This window comes from Ptychodera flava, chromosome 4, assembly GCF_041260155.1.
Source record: "Ptychodera flava strain L36383 chromosome 4, AS_Pfla_20210202, whole genome shotgun sequence".
Lineage (NCBI taxonomy): Eukaryota > Metazoa > Hemichordata > Enteropneusta > Ptychoderidae > Ptychodera > Ptychodera flava.
The window spans coordinates 18,985,404-19,005,888 of record NC_091931.1 but is presented as its reverse complement, the minus strand read 5'-3'; the positions used below and the strand labels follow the sequence as shown (position 1 = coordinate 19,005,888).

General features: G+C 36.5%; 2 protein-coding genes and 1 pseudogene across 2 annotated transcripts; 1 reads left to right on the top strand and 2 right to left on the bottom strand.

Moving 5' to 3' along the window:
* Nucleotides 1-349: 349 nt before the first annotated feature.
* LOC139132140 (uncharacterized) lies at nt 350-5,899 on the top strand. Its single transcript, XM_070698531.1, has 3 exons — nt 350-403; nt 3,869-3,955; nt 4,378-5,899. Exons 1-3 carry the CDS (start codon nt 350-352, stop codon nt 4,651-4,653), a joined length of 417 nt encoding a protein of 138 aa, XP_070554632.1. The 3' UTR covers nt 4,654-5,899.
* Nucleotides 5,900-14,549: 8,650 nt separating this feature from the next.
* Nucleotides 14,550-15,560, bottom strand: LOC139131099 (TNF receptor-associated factor 2 pseudogene; annotated as a pseudogene).
* A 2,373-nt stretch (nt 15,561-17,933) lies between these two features.
* On the bottom strand, nt 17,934-19,986 carry LOC139131100 (TNF receptor-associated factor 2-like). The gene is made up of 5 exons (XM_070697051.1): nt 19,786-19,986; nt 19,550-19,622; nt 18,972-19,070; nt 18,341-18,507; nt 17,934-18,008 (listed from the first exon to the last, which is right to left on the bottom strand). Exons 1-4 carry the CDS (start codon nt 19,953-19,955, stop codon nt 18,439-18,441), a joined length of 411 nt encoding a protein of 136 aa, XP_070553152.1. The 5' UTR covers nt 19,956-19,986; the 3' UTR covers nt 17,934-18,008; nt 18,341-18,438.
* Nucleotides 19,987-20,485: the final 499 nt, after the last annotated feature.

Genomic DNA, 20,485 nt, shown 5'->3' with positions numbered 1-20,485 from the left:
ACAAGATAGCAAATTGTAACACACACCATTCTGTAACATTTTATAGACTCACTGCAACTTTGGATTCTTTCTTACAATAGGTCACTCTGAGTGGACAGTTGCCAATAATATAAATTTAATTGCTTATTATACGTCTTAGTATTTGTATAATTCCGAGACTAGACAAGATAGGAGATCTGTCCTTGCCGGCGCTCGTACACTGCCCTTCTCTCTACAGTCTTCTAGTCTACATAACCAAGAACCTTTCAAAATCCAACTTCCTTATTGTTTGGTCGGCCGGCTTTAATATATGTATTTTATTTTTTTACTTTTGTGCAGTTAAAAGCACACCAGCACCCTGAACCGGAAAATGTACCAACAGGCCAAAGTTTGCAAGTTCAAAGCAGCCGGATGTAATCAACAGGTAAGGGTCACTTTTTATTATACTGCAAAACATGACATCCTACAATTATCATTGTCTTTACAATCATATGTTCTGCACTACATTTGAAATTTTACCTATATTTTTATCTCTTACAAAAGGTGCTTTTTCTACAATACTCTATAGGCTTACTCAAAGCAAAGCTCAGTAATTTTCATGGCAATTGCGTACCCAAAATTAATGATTTAATAACAATTACTGTATAAAACACACTAGTAAATAAACAAAGATGTTAACTATGTCATTGCATTTGGCATATAGTTGACCTCGTTACGTCAACATGGAAGTGAAAGATGACACTGCATCGCCCAGTTTGACAAATTTTTTTCCGCAAAAGACGGACTTTTTTTACGAATATTTAAAAAGCTGCAGATTAAGGTTATATTTTTTGTAAACGGCAAAACGAACACGCCTAAACAAAAAGACTTCCGAATAAAACAATGTTGCATTCAAAAACACTGTATTGCTCAGTAATCAGCAACTGAACAAAAGAACTGAAACACAAATTCTAGAATTCGTTTGTGATTAGTGATTTTGAAGAATATGGTAAGCATGATTAAATATAAATATTAATATAGTGTTTTAATAATCGCAGTGATTATTGTCTTTCTTACACAAGATTAAAAGGGTCTTTGGGAAGCCCAAATCCGAGAAGTAAAGATTCGTAATGGCATATTTATATATATATATATATATATATATATATATATATATATATATATATATATATATATATATATATATAGCGAAGGAAAATACGAGTGATGTTATAACCGTGTCACCACGAGTCAAGGACGAGTGTGGTGACACGGTCAATGACGTCTCTCGTATTTTCAGAGCTGAAGCTGAACAAAGAAAAATAATAGGGAATAATATACTTATCACATGCACAAGCCGAGAATTTATTATTTTTTGCAAAGTAAGAGAAGTTTTCGATGACGTTTCCGCGTTTAAACTTTGGACTACCTTAGGAATAATGTCAATACACCGTAGGCAAGCTGGAAATCATTTCCGGTCATCCGTCTCGTGAGCAAGGAACACAGCGTTCACGTTCGTGTATAATGAAGAAAGTGCCAGACGACCTCTCCGTCTACACGTACCTTCCGCAAAGCTATACACTATTTCAAAGATAGCATAGGCCTAGAAATTTACCGCAGACAAAACACGGTATTTTTTGGGAACAAAAATCGAATCTCGACAGTGCAGACACTTCGTTAACGTCACGCCTGGTTACAATGCGATTATAAAATCCACTGGGACAAGCTTCGAGTTCGTCGTCCCTGCAAATAATTCACGTGGTTCTTTAGGAATATACAGGCTTTACACTATTGAGTTTTCATTACTCGGATTTTTATTGTCGTAGTCTATGAAAATGTTGATTTTATTACCGACTTTTTTAGGCCCGGACACCGCACTTGACCCCCTTATTGCAATGGAAGCTTATGTCTACCGCATGAAAGCACACAGTGCGACGAAGGTTCAGGTGTCAGCGGGGTCTACACAAATACGAACCCGACAAAAACTAAAACACAAGGACTCAAAATTTGCCTATTGGATGTATTTTGTCAGAGTCTCAATCATGACTTATGTTTACGATATTTTCACGTCAGACATATTTTGATCGCGGGAGAAATATGGGCTGCCATGTTTTCTGTTTACATTGACGAGTACGCCGCAGATTGACGCAAAAGGTCAGGCAGAACGACCCGAAATAAATCCCGTATTTTTTGTTCGAGACGACAAACTTGGCCTGTGCACGTAGCATGTAACATCAATATTTATGCGTTAGTGTAATTTGTGCTGGGTCAGACACTGGACTTCGTCTCGTATCAGAGGCAGGACAAATAACACTCTTACTGGCATGCTGATACGATACAGGAACATGCAAGATTGTGTTATAATATATTCAAAGTATACAATTACAGTGCTCGATGCTCAAGCATCAAAGTACAAAGTAATAATATCAGCATAATATTATATAGGGCTCAGCCCTTGGTGTCGCGCCAGGCGTTGAGATTAAAAATGTAATTTGTATCGATTCATGATTAGTAATCATAAAGGATAAAATAGATTAATTATTACTTTCTATATACGTTTGTACAAGTATGACCGGTTTACCCTCTGATGACAGTTCACGTACACGATGTCAGACCCTGTAGGTATAGATTTTCTGTTATGTGTAAAAAAGTTTGACATAAATTTGCAATTTTTACCATGATTACTATCTATTGTGTTTAACAAGGGACGTATTGTGCCATCATTAACTTTGCAATAGTAACTGTACCGCCAAACTTCCGATATTGTAAGCTGAAAACCAGCGTTACTTCTAAAAAAGGGTAAATTTTGCATATAGTTATTGACACAGAAGGGCGCTTTCTAAGATTCAATCCCGGCATTCTTTGCAAATGTTCTCGTTCATATGCACGACAGTTTTCTCTCTTCTTTTAATTTTTAGGCTGATAAGGAATTTTGTATAAGCGACAGGGTGGATAATAATAATTACTCGCTAATAGAAAAGATATATTTTATAAATGGCATGTTATAAATAATATAGAGAGCACGTTTCGAAATTGTTTATTTACGAGCACTCAAAAAACATGGCGGCGCCCACGAAAGAAGGGTACACTTCCGGTTACTCGCATAGTATATTATGAATAAGCGCATGCGTAGTCAGTAAGCCGCTGGCGCGACTATTAAGTTTCATGCGTCCTTCAATCATCAGACAGATGAAGTGAAAGGATCCTTAGCCTCCACACCCTCTTTTACATCTCTCAGAGAGTGTGGGACTGAGATCCTTTCATTCCATCTGTCTGATGATTGCAGGACGCATGAAACTTAACTAACAGATATATATATATAATATATATATTATATATATATATATATATATATATATATATATATATATATAGAGAGAGAGAGAGAGAGAGAGAGAGAGAGAGAGAGAGAGAGAGAGAGAGAGAGAGAGAGAGAGAGAGAGAGCCATTACGAAATCTTTGTTCCAGAATTTGAGCTTTGCAGCGATCACTTTTAATCTTTGTGCACGTAACAGGTAACGTCTACACACTTACCATCACCACCCATCCCACCCCCACCCAAAACACACATACAACAACAAGGCGGATCCAATAATCGTATGATTCAAAGTACATGGATAATTTGCCAGGTACAATAAACACATAGAAATGAAGGTTATCTTGAACCACTGCGTTGAAGACAATATTTCTGTTCTTCTTAGAAGCTGCAGGAAACTACCCCAGCAGTCGAAACGTGAAGACAAGTGTGGTATAGGGAGATATAATTCTCTAAGGAATAGGGAGGATTTACAACATCCCTCGTCGTATTTGAAAAATTGTACAAGAGGTGACATACTTACAAATGATTTGGATTGTATACAAAACCCCTTGTTGTCTTTAATCAAATCTTCATACTCTTCTATACGAATAGCTGACCGAACATTATGATCCAGGTAGAGGTGAATGCTCAGGGAAGTTAGTCCCATGTAAATACAAGTCTGTCGGATGCGATGCTTTGGTGAGTATAATTATGCAAAATATGTATCCTATAATTCGTAGGCTGCATACCTCACTTGTCATAATGTTGTGTACGGAGAAACAGTACTTACATGGTCAACACACGTCATGAATGTTCTCAGCTTTTCATTTTTGTGTTTGTGTCAATTACTCATGTCCTGAACTAACAGGATTCGAACTAATTTGGATAATTGGATGGTGAAGTAATGTCGATTTAATCTGCAAATGTAAGCTCATCTGCTTTCCTTTTTAAGTTACACACTTATTTTTATGAGTAATTTGTAGTATTGCAACATTCAGCTATAGGGCACCTTACATTTTTGAGAAATTTGAAAAATATGAAAACTCAATTTTCCCAATTAGTTCCAATCGTGTTAACTGTCTTTGCAAACTACACTGATATAACTAATGACATTTTTGCAGTTACAAGAACAACATTTAGACGTCCATTACCGCGAAAATATTTCTCTTCACATCGACTTGACGTATAATCGCACCCTCGACATCCAGGCTGCTATTCGAGACGTGGAGGGAGATCTAACAGCTATCGATGGGCCAGAGAAACAGAAAAAACCTCTGAAAATCAAGTCAGGCGACTCGAAAGCGCACTTCATAAGTTGCAGGAAGAAGTGTTGCTCTTGTATGGCAAGCAGTATGGTCACCCAGATCAGTCAGCGAACAATAAATTACGTGAATTAAATCGTAAATTGCCAGAGTTAGAACGCAAGATCACAACTTACGAAGGGATTGTAGCAGTTCTCAATAGTCAGATAGAAAGGGATGCACAGCAGTTGAAGGCTTTAGAAAGGCAGCGTCGGCAGGATAGGGAGCTTATAGAGTCGTTAGAAAGGAAAATAAAAGCACAAGATAGAATTATAGCATTGAAGGATGTTGCTCTTGCTGAGCAAGATCTGCGTATTCAATCTCTTGAGATGACCTCTTACGACGGAAATTTAATTTGGAAAATCAGTGATTTCATAAAAAAATTAAATGAGGCTAGAAGTGGCAAAACATCATCAATCTATTCACCCTGCTTCTTTACATGTCGCCATGGTTACAAAATGTGTGCTCGAGTTTACCTGAATGGAGATGGAATGGCGAAGGGTAACCACGTTTCACTGTTCTTTGTTATCATGAAGGGACCCTATGATGCTCTTCTTCGCTGGCCATTCAGACAGAAGGTCACCTTCATGTGGCTGGACCAAAACAACAGAGAACATGTCATTGATGTATTTAGACCTGATCCTACGTCCAGTTCTTTCCAAAGACCAAAAAAATGACATGAATATTGCAAGTGGGTGTCCATTATTCATGCCATTATCTCAGATAGATAGTCCCCGCCATGCTTACGTGAAAGATGATGTGGCTTTTTGAAAATCATAGTAGACACGTCTGAAATAGCGTAGTTGATTAGGGAGCTTTCGGTAATAACAGGGGGTGGGCCGGGGGAATTCTCTCTTCTAAAAAGTTGGTTCACTATCCATCGTGTCTATGATGAAGTTATGAATAGTTTTTTCCAATACAAAATTAGATAAATCTGTGCATATATGTATGCTTGATAATTAAGATTATTGTTCTTGATTAGACTAGAGTGGTTACAAATCAATGGTTGTGTAAGAAATTTGATTTTGGAATTTCACTGAAATGTCGATTCACTATGCATTGAGGTCTATGATGAAACTATGAATATTTTTTTTTTCAGTACAAAATTAGATAAATCTGTGCATTTAAGTATGCTTGATTATTAAGATTATTGTTCTTGAATAGACTAGAGTGGTTACAAGTCAATGGTTGTGTAAGAATTTGATTTTGGAATTTTACTGAAATGTCGTTTCATTATGCATTGGGGTCTATGATGAGACTATGAATATTTTTTTCAGTACAAAATTAAATAATCTGTGCATTTATGTATGCTTGATTATTAAGATTATTGTTCTTAATTAGACTAGAGTGGTTACAAGTCAATGGTTGTGTAAGAAATTTGATTTTGGAATTTCACTGAAATGTCGATTCACTATGCATTGGGGTCTGTGATGAAACTATGAATAATTTTTTTTTCAGTACAAAAATAGACAAATCTGTGCATTTATGTATGCTTGATTATTTAGATTTTTGCTCTTGATTAGACTAGAGTGGTTAAAAGTTAATGGTTGTGTAAGAAATTTGATTTTGGAATTTCACTGAAATGTCGATTCACTATGCATTGGGGTCTATGATGAAACTATGAATAATTTTTTTTCAGTACAAAATTAGATAAATCTGTGCATTTATGTATGCTTGATTATTAAGATTATTGTTCTTGATTAGACTAGAGTGGTTACAAGTCCATGATTGTGCAAGAAATTTGATTTTGGAATTTCACTGAAATGTCAATTTACTATGCATGGCGGTCTATAATGTGTACGTATTTTGTTGGTGATTTCCTATTCAGGAAATATCACATGGACAATCAAAGTTTTGGCCATAAAATCTGCTTCTGTCAAAAGTGACCCTCCCCCCAAGATAGGTTTATAAAAAGTGACCCTCCCCCTTGAACTGTTTTCTAAAAAGTGACCCTCCCCCAATTCCCCCGGCCCACCCTCCTGTAATTACTGAAAGGTCCCTTATCTTGGTGACTTCTAGTGACAATCTCAGTGGTTTTTGAAAGACAACTTTACATCAATATTCCCATGTCTTAACAGTCATAAGCCACTGCAATTTCGACAGTCATAAGACTTATTCCTTGTAAATTTAGACCTCAGCTTAGGACTCTTTCTTTCGACCTCCCAATTGGAAGAAAGCCGGCCGTTTGATTTTTGTCACGTTCATTTGTTGGATTATATGACTTTTTTAGATTTTATTGTCAGGAGATTAAAAATGAATAGATAATCTAGTCTTACATTTCAGTTCTGTTCAGTTCAAAGCAAGGTCGACAAAAAGTCGTACAGTAAAAATAGGATTATAAGACTTAACTTCTATTGGTATTCAGATATACTGCATCATCACAATATTGAGTACTTCACATGACTTGAGAAGACATCGGATAAAATCATTTTTCGTACTCTGAGGGAATATATGTAAACGTGTTTCGAGTTTATGAGCCGTTGTAAGACAAGTTGCATTTAATTTGAACAGTATGAGGTTGTTATACAGTATTGTATCATGTATATTGATAGGTATTTACTTCTAAATAAAGTAATATTTTATGTTAACAATAAGAGGTGTTCCATGTCTGTCTGTCTCGATTGCAGCGTACAATTAACTTTAACTTTCCGTATATTCTAAGAAAGCTATCCAAGTATGGAAAGGGAATTGAACTGTTCATAGGTAGCCAAGACGACTACATGAAATTAAAAAAATTCTCTTGGCCTGACATTTGGTCAAAACCTCCGCAAACGTATTCTCAGGTCGTGTCCTGAAAAATTCAGAACATTATCAAACTCCGGCAAATTGTGTTCTCAGATTACATCATCTTACACTTGTTTGCTTTTGCGAACCTGGGCATTCTTCAGCCTACATTTACTTTTAATTGGTATGCTATACAAAAGGAAAAAAAAACCAAACAACAAAAACTTACACGATGACATCATGAAAGAAAGCAGACTTTATTAAGTGTTATATGCAGCTATAGATATAATGGATTTAATTACAAATCCACCTGGGGCCTTGAAAGAAATGACACAGATCATGGAGTATTTCAAGATGCTTATTAATTTACATGCCACGCTCTGCGAAGGCTACTCACGTTTATTCATTTATTAGGGTGAATTTCACCACATGCTATGCATGGTGGAAAAAGTAACACAAATATTTGAAAAGGGTCGAGCATTATGTATAGTTGAAACTTTACACAGAAGTTCTCGTCAAATACACCCTAGGCCTCTTTATGCCAGTTCAAACTTGAACAAAGACACCAAGAAACAAAAAAAAACAAAAAATTCAAACAACTCAATTAAGCTAGAGGAAGTTAGAGGAAACAAGAGTTAAGTTAGAGGAAACAAATCCCATAATTGACCTTTGAATATAAGTTTAGTCCTCTTTTAATGAAAAAAACCACGTTTTTAGTGTAAATGAAACTCTTACTAAGTAGACTTTGAAAGTAAAAGAATCTTTTTAACCAATGAAATGAAACTCTTACGGGCAGATTTTTATCTGCAGCTGACATGGTACCAATTTCATCCTAGGAGCTATAGTAAAACATGCGTACGTGTACGCGTTTGAAAGAAGAAGAAAATTTAAAGAACGGAGAAATCCGCCATCATTACTAATGACGATACTCTATCATTGTTGCCACCACCACCACAATCATCATCATCATCATCATCATCATCATCATAATCATCATCATCATCATCAAATCTAATAAATCATAGATACATACTGTACCCAAAGTGTGATTTATCCCTACCCGTTCAATCATTTGCTTCGTATGCATTTTTATTTCGTTTGAGTCGTAATACAACATTGCCAGTTTGATACGACCTCTTTTTGTGAAAACATTTTTCATTTGTTAGCTCAGTACGTCGTCATAGTATTTCTCCCAGAACAAAATTGAAATGTTAATTTTGTTTGTAGGCTAGACACACAATCCGTATGACCAGTATGTACATCAAACTGAAATTCAAGACAAAAAGCCAATCGTCGTTTCCGGAAGATTGGATCTGGTATTTAGATTATAACTATACTTTACTTTTAGTTATGTGCAATTTTTGGAAAAAAGGAAAGAGTGAAACTTCTTCTTTACTGAGCATGTTATTTTCCTTTTTGACAACCTAATCCTACCTCCTAAGATCTGCATAGTCCAACATCGATGTTATTTACACGTATTTGCACATCGGTCGACTTCTCAGCACTGCGCAACCTTATATGAAAGGCACACATTCTTCAGTGTAATGCCCCTCACACGACCAGTATTTGAATAAACGCTGAGTTGTGCCGTTGAAAGGTGACTGTTAACCCCGGGGGAGGGGTCACTTCCATTACATGCCAATATGTATACGTGCCGCCCAATGGGGTGGGTATTTCAGCAACTTGGTCTAAAATGGGGGTATCAATTCGCAGTAAACCAGGGTCTAAAATGGGGTCGATTTTTGAGTGCCACACAACAAATTCCAACAGTTCCCGTCTTCCAAGCAGGGTTTTGAGCTTCACTCAGCATCGATATCTTTTTGTGTGGCAGGGGAACCATTAAAGAGACCCCCTGGCTTTAGCCAAAGTAAATATAGACTTTGTTTTAAAAACTCTCACTAGTTGGTCAGAACTTCATATATAGAAGAATTTTGCCCAATAGAAAATATCGAAACAAAGTGGCTCTACTAGTACTATCATAACAGGTCGACCATGGAAAAACTAGCAGTGCCTTATAGACGAACGACAAGGCTTCTTGTTGTTTGGAATTTTAAATATCACCAGTCAGACTGTAACTGCAGATAACTGATAATTTCAGTAGCTGGACAAACTTTGGTGAGGGTGAAAGATAGTTTCTTTCACCCATTTTTTTTAGTATTTCCAAAAACGTTTTTTTTTTCGGAAATCATGGCTTGGCCAGCAACAACATAGCCGTAAATGCTGTGTAGTGGTAGGCTCTGCCGGTAACTCGGTCTTGCAAATACTGCTTTTTATACCCGATTACGTTTTTGCAAATTTTGACACTATGACTTTTGACCTGGGTCACAGGTCATAAGGTCTAAAATGCGGTCCTTTAATAACGAGATTCCTTGTCTTGAGTGTCAGTCTTTCAACCCATGCCATATTAAAATGAGGATAGATAATGCAAAATTAAATAGTCGTTTTTTTTCTATATATACTCTTCTTTCAAATGGCAAAATTACTTTTCAGAAAATATTGTCTAGTTTTTCACTTTATATTAATTAATTTTTATCATTAATACCAAAATTAAGGTTTTATCCCTAAATATACACCCCTTTTATCCTTCAAAGAAACTATTGCTACCATTAAACTTAAAAATCTCTGCTTTTTGAAAAATGTATCATATAAGGGGTTCCTGTCATCTTAAAAGAGAAATATTGCTTTCAAAAAAAACCCAACCAAACAAACAAACAAACTGTTGGCAACGTGCAACTCCATCTTGATTTTTGGCTGATCAAACCCCTACCTTGACCAGGCAGCTTATATGGAGAAAAAATAGATCAATTTCATCTATCGTTCGATGAAAACTTGTGACTCATGCACACACACAGTCGAAGTGAATAACTCGATCTGTTTTTTTGGTTCTGACTTAATTTATCGCTCGGCTTTCAACACTCTGCACCTTATACACAACGTAGGTGCGTCATCGACTCACCCACCTCTCCCATATACAAGAAAGTGTACTACAACCAAAGCTGCTCTCTGTAAACAAACGCACACGCATAGAAGCGTACAAAACCCGAACAATTAACTAATGGAAGACTGGTTGGCACTGCGGACTTGGAACAGAAGTCGTGACCGATGGATGGTGAGATCCGAAGCCTCGATGTAAAAATAAATCGTGGTACTATTCTGAGGCACGTCACTACTGATTCCCCTTTGCTCTCTTCCCAACAGAAAATCGATGAACGAAAAGATATATGACTGGATAGATAGCTAGACAGATAGCGATCGATCGATTAGGAAACATACAAACAAGACAAAAAAAGAATAAATGAATAAACAAAAACAAACAAACAAATAAATAATAGACGTTCATCTAGCTGTTAACAAAAAGGCAGTCGCAATCATGAAATGAGCTATGACTCTAACTACCTCTAAATAACGTTAATTGACTGTAAGCCAAAGGTCATTCGGGTCGGTCGTTCTATTTAATCAAATACAATGCATTACGTGTCTTATCTCATAGCGAAAGTGCCAACAGTTTCGTGGTATTGTGTTGACAGTGTCCAAGCCGCAATTCTGCATTTAGGCTGGAAAAGCCGTTTCCATAAAAGAACGTAATGAACAGTATATGAAATTGATACAGCTCGGAAAATATACGATAAATAATCAAAAACTCAGTACTGGCGTTTTCGCATGTCCTGTGATAAAAATGAGATAAGCTTGTGACGATGAAATGTAGCATTTAATAACACAGTTGCGAAAATCGAAAATAGTTGATGATGTAATAGTCATCGCTCCCAAATCAATTGAGCAGTCGTTATTTACGGCTACGGGGGAGGGTATTAAACACTACCAGCAGATTTATCCTTTCTGTGCTACAGGTAAACACACCAGGTAATGGTTGTGTCGGGATTATCTCAGGGGCGAGACTGCTGTTTGGAGAAAACCTGAATCAAAGTGTGAAATATTTGCATACCATTTCTTTTCAAAAGTGTTGATAATATAATAGTCATGTTCCTAAAAATACACAGATTGTACGGATTTTCACCTTTTTGTTAATAATTAACAGCTAGACTTAAAAGAGCATAAAGAGAACGTAACTTGAACACATTTTCACCGCCTGATAAATGGTATACCACGCTTAAGTGGGCGTATGGTATCATTAAGAGCCTTATCTCATAGCGAAAGTGACAGCTTCATGTTGTTGCGTAGGCGATGTTTAAAATGCCATCTGCATTCATGCCACGAAAGTAGGTAGAAAAAAGAATGATCTCATATACGAAACCTATCACGTGACAAGTGTGCTTACACGTACCCGGCCAATGCAAGAACTTTGACAGACCCCCTTTCCTACACAGAAATTTTGATTTATTGAGACCATCCTTTGCACCTTATCTAATGAGAAAACGTGCATGATACGAAAAACCCTGTCAGAATTCCTTTAATTGGTTGTTGATTTTTCAACTTGAACTTGTGATGATTGTGAAAATTGGATTCCATGCCTGGGAAATGCATGTTGGTCTAAATAGACTGTGGTTAGTATAGTGAATGGTGCGATTATTCTCCCATGATATCATGACGTTGGTATTTCCTCAGCTGCGAAGTGACCACATTCATTGACAACATAGCATACTGCTGTCATAATTTAAAATTCCAAGGCTGGTATTGAATGAATGCATGATAAAACAAATAAATAGCAGAGCACTTATACATAATAATAAGACTTTCCGTGTTAAAACCGAGCGGAAACAACATAAATTTTTGTTTTATTTCCTAATTCTAGCATATTTTGTGTAAGAAAGTGACAAAATTGTAGAAATGGTGAAAATACTGTTTAAACCTCAAATTAAAAGAGTTTTGGCGAGGGGAGGAGAGAGATCCCGGATAGAACCTTAGCGTTTAGTTTATGCATGCCGCTGCTGATTCCAGTTGTACCGTCACGGTGGCCTATTTCCTGACACGTGAAAGAGGTCAGCACATTATCGGATGACTCCAGCGAAACAAAGGAAGCTATGTCACACCGTCGCCTCATGCACTTTTATTTTCATGAGAGGAAAAATACTGTTTTTGATTTCAGACGCACGTACTGAACACGATTTATGTTGCCTTTCGCCTGTTGGAAGGAAATGCTGATCAAAAGTTGCTGAACTATGCCAACATTAAAATATTTCCTATCCATTTATTTCTAAATATAAATGAACTTTGCACAATTGAAATATAATAAGATACGGGTTGCGAGCTGTCTCTGAGGATATAGTTCACCAAATTGTTCCCATATATGTACATGCCACAGCAGGCTAGTAGTTAAGGGAACCGTGAACTGTACACATTTTCGCCCCGAGGTTGGCAGCTGTAAAGGCTCCTTTAATGTCTATAATGGTCTATTATATTGAATCTATGCCATCATTCATACTGAACTGAGCTGACATTTTGTTTTAATAGCCAACAGCACGACTAAAAAATGTTGTGCAATTTTTCATCAGAAAATCGCGTGTTCTGGGCAATCGAACTCAGTGCCGCCTTGATCAGTGATTGAAGTTGCTCTCAGGGAATGTTACCCGAGCTCCTATTATCAACGGCCAATTTTTTTTGTTTAAACTGTTTTATGACCTCTTGGTTGACTTTAAACCTACTTCAGGAGAATTACTGGGATAAACATTGTCACGTTGGTTCCCTTAACCAATCGGATCGCAAGTGCTTGGGCCCAATGAACCTGTTTGCAGCTTTAATTTCACTTGCTATTTATAATTCTGTCATTGTTCATGGTCTGTATTGGGCAACATATCGATGAGGTAATTGGCAAGGAGGAATTGTTTAAGGCTGAACAGCATCGGAGGATAAGTACTGCTGACTTGTTGTACTTCTTTGACGGCAAACCGAACTCAATTACGTTTCGGTTAATACTCGCAGTGAAGTGCATCTCTGCGTTGCGTTATTGACGTCTCTTGCACGAAAGAAACAAACAATGATAGATAAAGGAGCATAAATAATTAAACAACTATACTGTCAAGTGTTTTATTAATCAAATAGAATACAAATGATTCAGAAGATTCACATACGTTTATGAACAGAACGTCTATTCACAATTATAAACAGGATGAATATCGTGACAAAAAACAAATTGCTTAAAACTATCATACTGTAAATGAATCTACTTTGATTAAAATATGACAATACAGCAGAATAGTTTGTAATTTGCAATCAATTATTATGCAAATATCATTAAAATTTCGATTATGAGAAATTGTATGACTAAAAGATCTCTCATTTTGCAAGCTACGTGTAAGTATGATTGTCAAAACATATGAATTCAGGTTATTGGTCGTGCAACGAAAAGAAGTAAAATCTAAGATATGTTTAAGCCCACATTCGATATATATATATATATATATATATATATATATATAGAGAGAGAGAGAGAGAGAGAGAGAGAGAGAGATAGAGAGAGAGAGAGAGAGAGAGAGAGAGAGAGAGAGAGATGTATGGGTGTGGTGTGTGTGAGCGCGCGCGTATATGTTAATGCAAACTCAAATTAGTCAACATGATGCAAATTTACTACAATTTTTGTAAAAACTTGATAAATTTAACAATGTCACCTTTAACAACAATAAAAGAATATTCCATCTTGAATATATTTTAGTATGATCGAAAGGAATATTGACTAGAACTTCTGATACAGACCTTTATTGTCTTTGTTTCAAGTCTGCTGTTAACTTCTCCAAGCTAAAATATCGAAGCTGGGATATCAGCTCGTCAAATAAGCTTTATGGATGAGTTAGACAAGGCACACTATAGAGTTAAATAAATACATAATGGTATTATCGTTTAATATCTTGAATAGGCGCACTCGTAATTTTTTTAGTCGAAAACTTGTCGATTAACAAATACACAGAAGCTCTTACATTCGAACAGAAATGACAACATCGAGTGAACTCGGATAGAGCGACTCGTAGTTAAATCGGAGAAATAGTTGCGTTTTACATGCACACTTTTAGATTTACGTTATGAATTTCGTCCGCCGATAATGCACATCAGAGTAGATTTTATAAGTAGCTCACCAAAGTTTATATATATAGTACCTGAGTACAGAATTGATAGAGATCTATTTTTCTATTTTTCAAAACTCAGTGTATCCTGATTTACGATTTGCTTGACAAATAAATATTAAATTCAATTTTAGACAGCTATTGCCGATTTGCCTACCACTCCATGTGGAAAATGGCATAAACAGACCGGAGGAATACGAATAAAATTTTAAAATAAATAAAGACATTTTACCCAGTATTTTGGGGAACAACACTGGACGATTTCCGAAATTAGCCAAGGTCTGATGTGTCTACTATGACTTTCAAAAATGCTACATCGTCTTTAATGTAAGCATGGCGGGTACTATCTATTTCGGATAATGGCATGAATAATGGACATCCACTCGCAATGTTCATATCTTTCTTTGGTCTTATAAACGAACTGGACGCAGGATCAGGTCTGAATGCATCGATGACGTGTTCTCTGTTGTTCTGATCCAGCCACATGAAGGTGACCTTCTGTCTGAATGGCCAGCGAAGAAGAGCATCAAAGGGTCCCTTCATGATGACAAAGAACAGTGACACGTGATTACCCTTCCCCATCCCATCTCCATTCAGGTATATTCGGGCACACATTTTGTAACCATGGCGACTGGTGAAAAAACACGGTGAATACACAGAAGTCGTTTTCCCTGACCTGGCTTCCTGCAGTTTTTTAGTAAAATCACTAATTTTCCAAACTAAACAACCGTCGTAACTTGACATCTCCAACGCTTGAATTCTAAGATCTTGTTCGGCTAATGCAACGTCTTTCAGAGCTATGATTCTGTCCTGGGCTTTAATTTTTCTTTCTAAAGATTCTAAAAGTTCTCTGTCCCTTCGCCGTTGCCTTTCAGATGACTGAATATTTTGCGAGTCTCTCTCTATTTGAGCATTGAGTACGGCGACAACACCCTCGTATGTTGTTACTTTTGTTTCAAGCACAGAGCATTTATTTTTTAATTCATTCACCTTTGCGTCATAAAATTTTAGAGAAGTTTCAATTTGTCCGACATTTGTAATTTTATGATCCACGGATGAATTCTGCTTAAGTTTTACAAATTTGTCTTGCAATGAACGAAAACTCTCGTTCCAATTCTTGTAAAACGTGTTCATGTCGTTTAACTTGTTCATCTAAATTGTTTATCATGACCTTGCCTTCCTCAATGTCTTTAATAACCGGTTTTACTTCTAAAACGCGATCACACAACAAGTCTTGGTGGTGATATAAATATTCATGATTATGTTCTTCAGCCTTCCCTTCTTCCATCTGTAATAGACATAAGTACTCGGATTTAAAATTAACTCTGTTTTTTCATTATCGAAAGCGCTATCAAACTTCATGAAGCGAGAACTCGGGAGTCGGGGCGCAACCCTTTCCGTTTTTTCTATGTCCTCTAATGTTTCTGACTTTTTTGGTGTTTTCTCATTTTGTTTATTTTGTTTAGATTTTTATCGGCTGATATATTGCATCGGCTTCTATTTTAGTTATAGTTTCTATCGAGTTCAACTGTGTTGCTATATATTTACTCAAAGAATGAAAGTCACTCTATGATGCACGATTTCATTCATAGAAATTTAGTAAAATAGACATTGAAACGAAGTGCCGACAACCCACTTGTACATGATTATCATTTTGACCATCTAACAAACGATCAAAAGTAACTGTTAAAGTATGAATGCCTTATAGTTAGTTAAGTTTATAATATTGACATGAGATATCCATGGTTCAAAAAGATACAATTCAGCATAAAGTTAACACCTCCCGGCCCAATGCGCTTGTATGTCACTTTAAAGACAGTGCAAATTATAGGTCACGAGGCCATTGTAAGCAGAAATCAATGCGCATTTAAATATTCACATATAAATGGTCTTTTCTCCACGTAAATGCATTGTCGATGAACTTTGATATTCCCCCTAATATTTCTAGACATCAGAAATTTACATTTCTCAGTATTTGATGTCAAAGTTTATAATCAGTATTTGAATTTAAATACATTTTCCTCGAATCATCATAAAGATTACAATGAAAAAGAAAGTGCGTCTAATTTTCTGTAGCATTTTGATTATAGAAAATACAGACTCTATTGTCAACAGCTTCTCCCCAATATCTTCCAGTTTCTATTCGTTACGGCAAAACACCGGCTCTAAATTGAGCCAATAAAGATAGCTGACATACGAGACAGACACATCGATACATATAGCATTCTACATTATAATCAATTTTAAAGAGCACAGCACTTTATAATTAAGACACTTCCGATCAAAAACCTATGACCTATCTCGTTATTTTTTTTTTAATTTGAAAGTTTTCGACTTAATTTGGACAGCTACGTGGTTCCTTCCTGCTGAAAATCCAATGCATTGCTATGTCGAGGCTTTTAAGAGGAAATAACCACGCTGAGTTTAGAGTACTCACCAAAGCATGACATCCTATCACACTGTAGTTACCAGTTGAAGTTTTCGTTTGCAATCCCCTTTAATTGGGTCCTGATGTAAACTTCATCTGTAAGATACGCCAGTAGTCTTATTATTCTCGGTCAATCATTACATTAACAGTGTATAATTGTGTCAGACACGAAGGAAAATTTTACCACTCTATTAACAGAAAAAACATGGCGTAAGTGACACTACGTTCACATTTGGTTCGATGTGGCAGGCCAATGTGAGTAAACTTACTAAGTTTACCCGCCGGGGACATGCATACCAAGTTTCAAAGCAGTCGGACGAACGATTTCAGAGAAAATGATCCTCTGACCAAAATGGGAAAACTACCCGAAAAGTAATAATATGAAATTTTAACACAATGTGAAGACACTCATTGACAAGAAAGGTTGCCTCTAGGTACTTGCACATCAAGTTTCAAATCAAACAGACTGGTTAATTCAGAGACAATGATTTTTGACCAGGATGCGAAGAATTGCCCAAAAAACAAAAATACGAAATTTTTACCACGATTTTAAAAATCCGACAGCAGTCAACCCTAGAATCATGCATATCGCTTTTCAAAGCCATCTGACATAAACTTTGGGAGACAATGATTTTTTTGACCAAAAATAGGAAAATTGCCCCAAATACAAGTATGAAAAATTGACTAGAATTTTGAACAAATCTAACAGAAGCTGACTCTAGAATCATACATACCAAGTTTCAATTTTAAAAAAAACAATCGGACGGGTATTTCAGGGTAGAAGATTACTTTACCAAAATGGGAATAATTGCCTCAAATACAACTAAAATTTCACCACAATTTGAGGAAATCGAACCAAAGTAAAAAACCTGCATACCAAGTCTCAACCAAATGTGGCCTGTAGTAACAGAATTTTTGCAATTGGCAGGATTTTTCCCTTTTTACCAAATTTGCATATTTTTGACTAAGATGGTAGGTGCTACGGTTTTGGAGTTTTAGGTGTGGACAGATATACATCCGCACGCACATACTTACATACAGAAAAACATACAGACGCCACCTACTTACCATATAAGCTCTCTTTGGTATATATATACGTATACCAAATGCGAGCTAACAAAACCGCTACATTTCTAGCGTATACTATAAAAGTAGAATCTCGTCGGTATATGATTTGGTTAAAGACGCAAACGAAATCGCAGTATACGTACTTCTTTCCGTGGCAGTGTCTTGGCTCGGCAAAACTTGCATTCTACCGGATAATAGTCACAATCAGACTGATGTCTCTGCATCAATAACAGAAACATCAAACGGAAGACAAAGTAAATATTCGTCCGAAAAAATGGATGGAAAATTTCCTACATTTAAACGCTATCATTTTGGTTGGCCAAGCATACATCAACATGGATGATATCTGTTTGCTTTGCGAGGGTACTAAAATGATCCTATGTATAAAAAACACATCATTTGGATTGGATGCAGATTGTGAGTAATACATCCTGCAGAAACGAAGGTCCTACATGCAAAGCTAAACGCGTAAAAATTGAAAGTTCAATTCGGACCATGCAGTTGATAGAGCAAAACGTTGTATGCACTTGTAATCATGACGGATGCTCACCTCTAAATGTTTTTTGGGAATCTCCTGATTACAATAATCACAAAGACGTATTCTCATTGGACAGTACTTGTCTAGGTGTTCAGTTAAATTCATCCTTTTTAAAGCAGCTTGCACTCTTTATGAATGCAGCTTATTATTTCGTGGTCACACGGTTTCTCAACGTGATCCTGAGAGGGAAAGAAACCGAAAATAAATTCTCTTACATGTTGTTAAGATTAAAGCCGTCTACGTAGCATACGATTGTGCAATTCGCACGGAGCTTGTCGTATAACTATCATTTGTCAAAATTGGTAAAATTGGACATTGGTAGATGATAAACACCTCTCTTTATAGTGATAAGCACCAACACGCTTATGCAAAAAAGTTTACAGACTTTTTCTCCCTGATAATTATTTGATTAAAGCCAATATTTGTATTAAAAGGCAAGTTTGAGTGGTGACATTTGCTTAAACGATTTGAATACAATTAACTACCGACAATTTGTATGGAACGTACTATTGTCTCTGATACAGATTAATTTCATGGATGTACAACACTATTTTGACCCTATGTTACTTTTCGTGATTCCCTCATTGACTAACCTGGGATTTACCATCACAATATATGAATCATATACTGTTAAGTATCTTACCCTATACGCTTTTAGTTTCCCTGCCCAGTCACATCCATCGTTGTTGCATTTCACAAGAAATTCATTCAACTCTCTGGCAATTGCCTTATCCGGGAATATCTAAGGAAGAGGATCATAATTGAAGATTAATGGCACGATTACGTGTAAGAAAGCATGTGCACTACAAAACTCCAAAACCTCTCCAATAAATATCGAAAGTGTTTCGAGGAGATACATGCATTAATGCACTTCGTCGTTCGTTTTTAGAACAGGACTTTGCAGTAGTTTCATTTAAAAGGGTCGCCCAGCGTCTATACATATAACGGAGTGAAAGCATTTACAGTGAGTGGCCATGGAACATGGCTTATTTAAAAAAAACTTAATGATATAAAGCCATTGTAGGAACTGATAAGATGGTATGTGTAGATCACTCGCCACACAGTCTCTTCACAGATACCTGCAATTCAAGTCAAAAAGTCTAAAACTAAACACTAAAAACCTTGAACAGCGGCTTAGCATCCGATTACCGTTATCATTTTTGCACACTTTTTTTTGTTATTTTCTGAGCCATACGGGGAACGTTCAAATTAAAGACTAACCTGGGCGTTATTCAACAACATTTCATCTGATCCGTCTTTTGTGCAACCTTTGCAGAACACCTGATGCGAATGCCTGTATTTTAAAAATCATTGTTCGGATGTCAACATTTTTCATGAACTTAGAATATGACATTGCTTATTTAACTTTGTACGTTTGTTAAAAAATCATCGGCATATGGTAGTAAGTGTTGAGAGACAGTAGAAGTTTTCGGTTAGTTTCGAAAACTAAAACTCACCCAGTCAATTCTTGATGACAGCATCTGCAATATCTGTGTCCACATTTTGTCTGCACAGGATCAAGCAGTCCCTCGTTGCAGTGATTACACTTATACTTATCGTCCAAGTCTTCGTGAAAAATTGTACACGGGATTCCCCTTTTGATCGGTTCAGACGTCATATCACCCATCTTCTAATAAATTTTAAGGACTCACCACTGCCGATACTAGAATGCAAACGAGAGAACATGAATGGCATTATGTTTTTGAGAAAAAAGATTCAATAAAACGAGGAAAATTATAAACTAACTCCTCTATATGAATACTGGCACCCGGTAGATGTGTAATGTACCGTTTACAAAAATTGATGTCAGAAAATCATTGAAAGGTATGATCGTAAATATATTCTTCTCAGGTTTTTTTTTTGGTGATCTTTTTTGGGAGTGGAGATTTAGCCGAGCGATTCTCTCTGTGGCCTCTCAGCTAGGCGACTGATGCCGTATGTTGTGGGTTCGAATCCCATTGAAAACTAGCCGTATTATCACACCGATTATTAGTCTAGGCGGACAGCCGCAATGCACATAAATGGTCATCGGTAAGAGCGTCTAGTTGTATTGGGTAAGACCCGGGTACCTTGATTAGGAACGTGTGTAGAGACCTCAAAGGTGTCCCCGAATTCAAAGTGGTCCTCATGTTTCAGTTGAATTTGATTTTCTTGCAG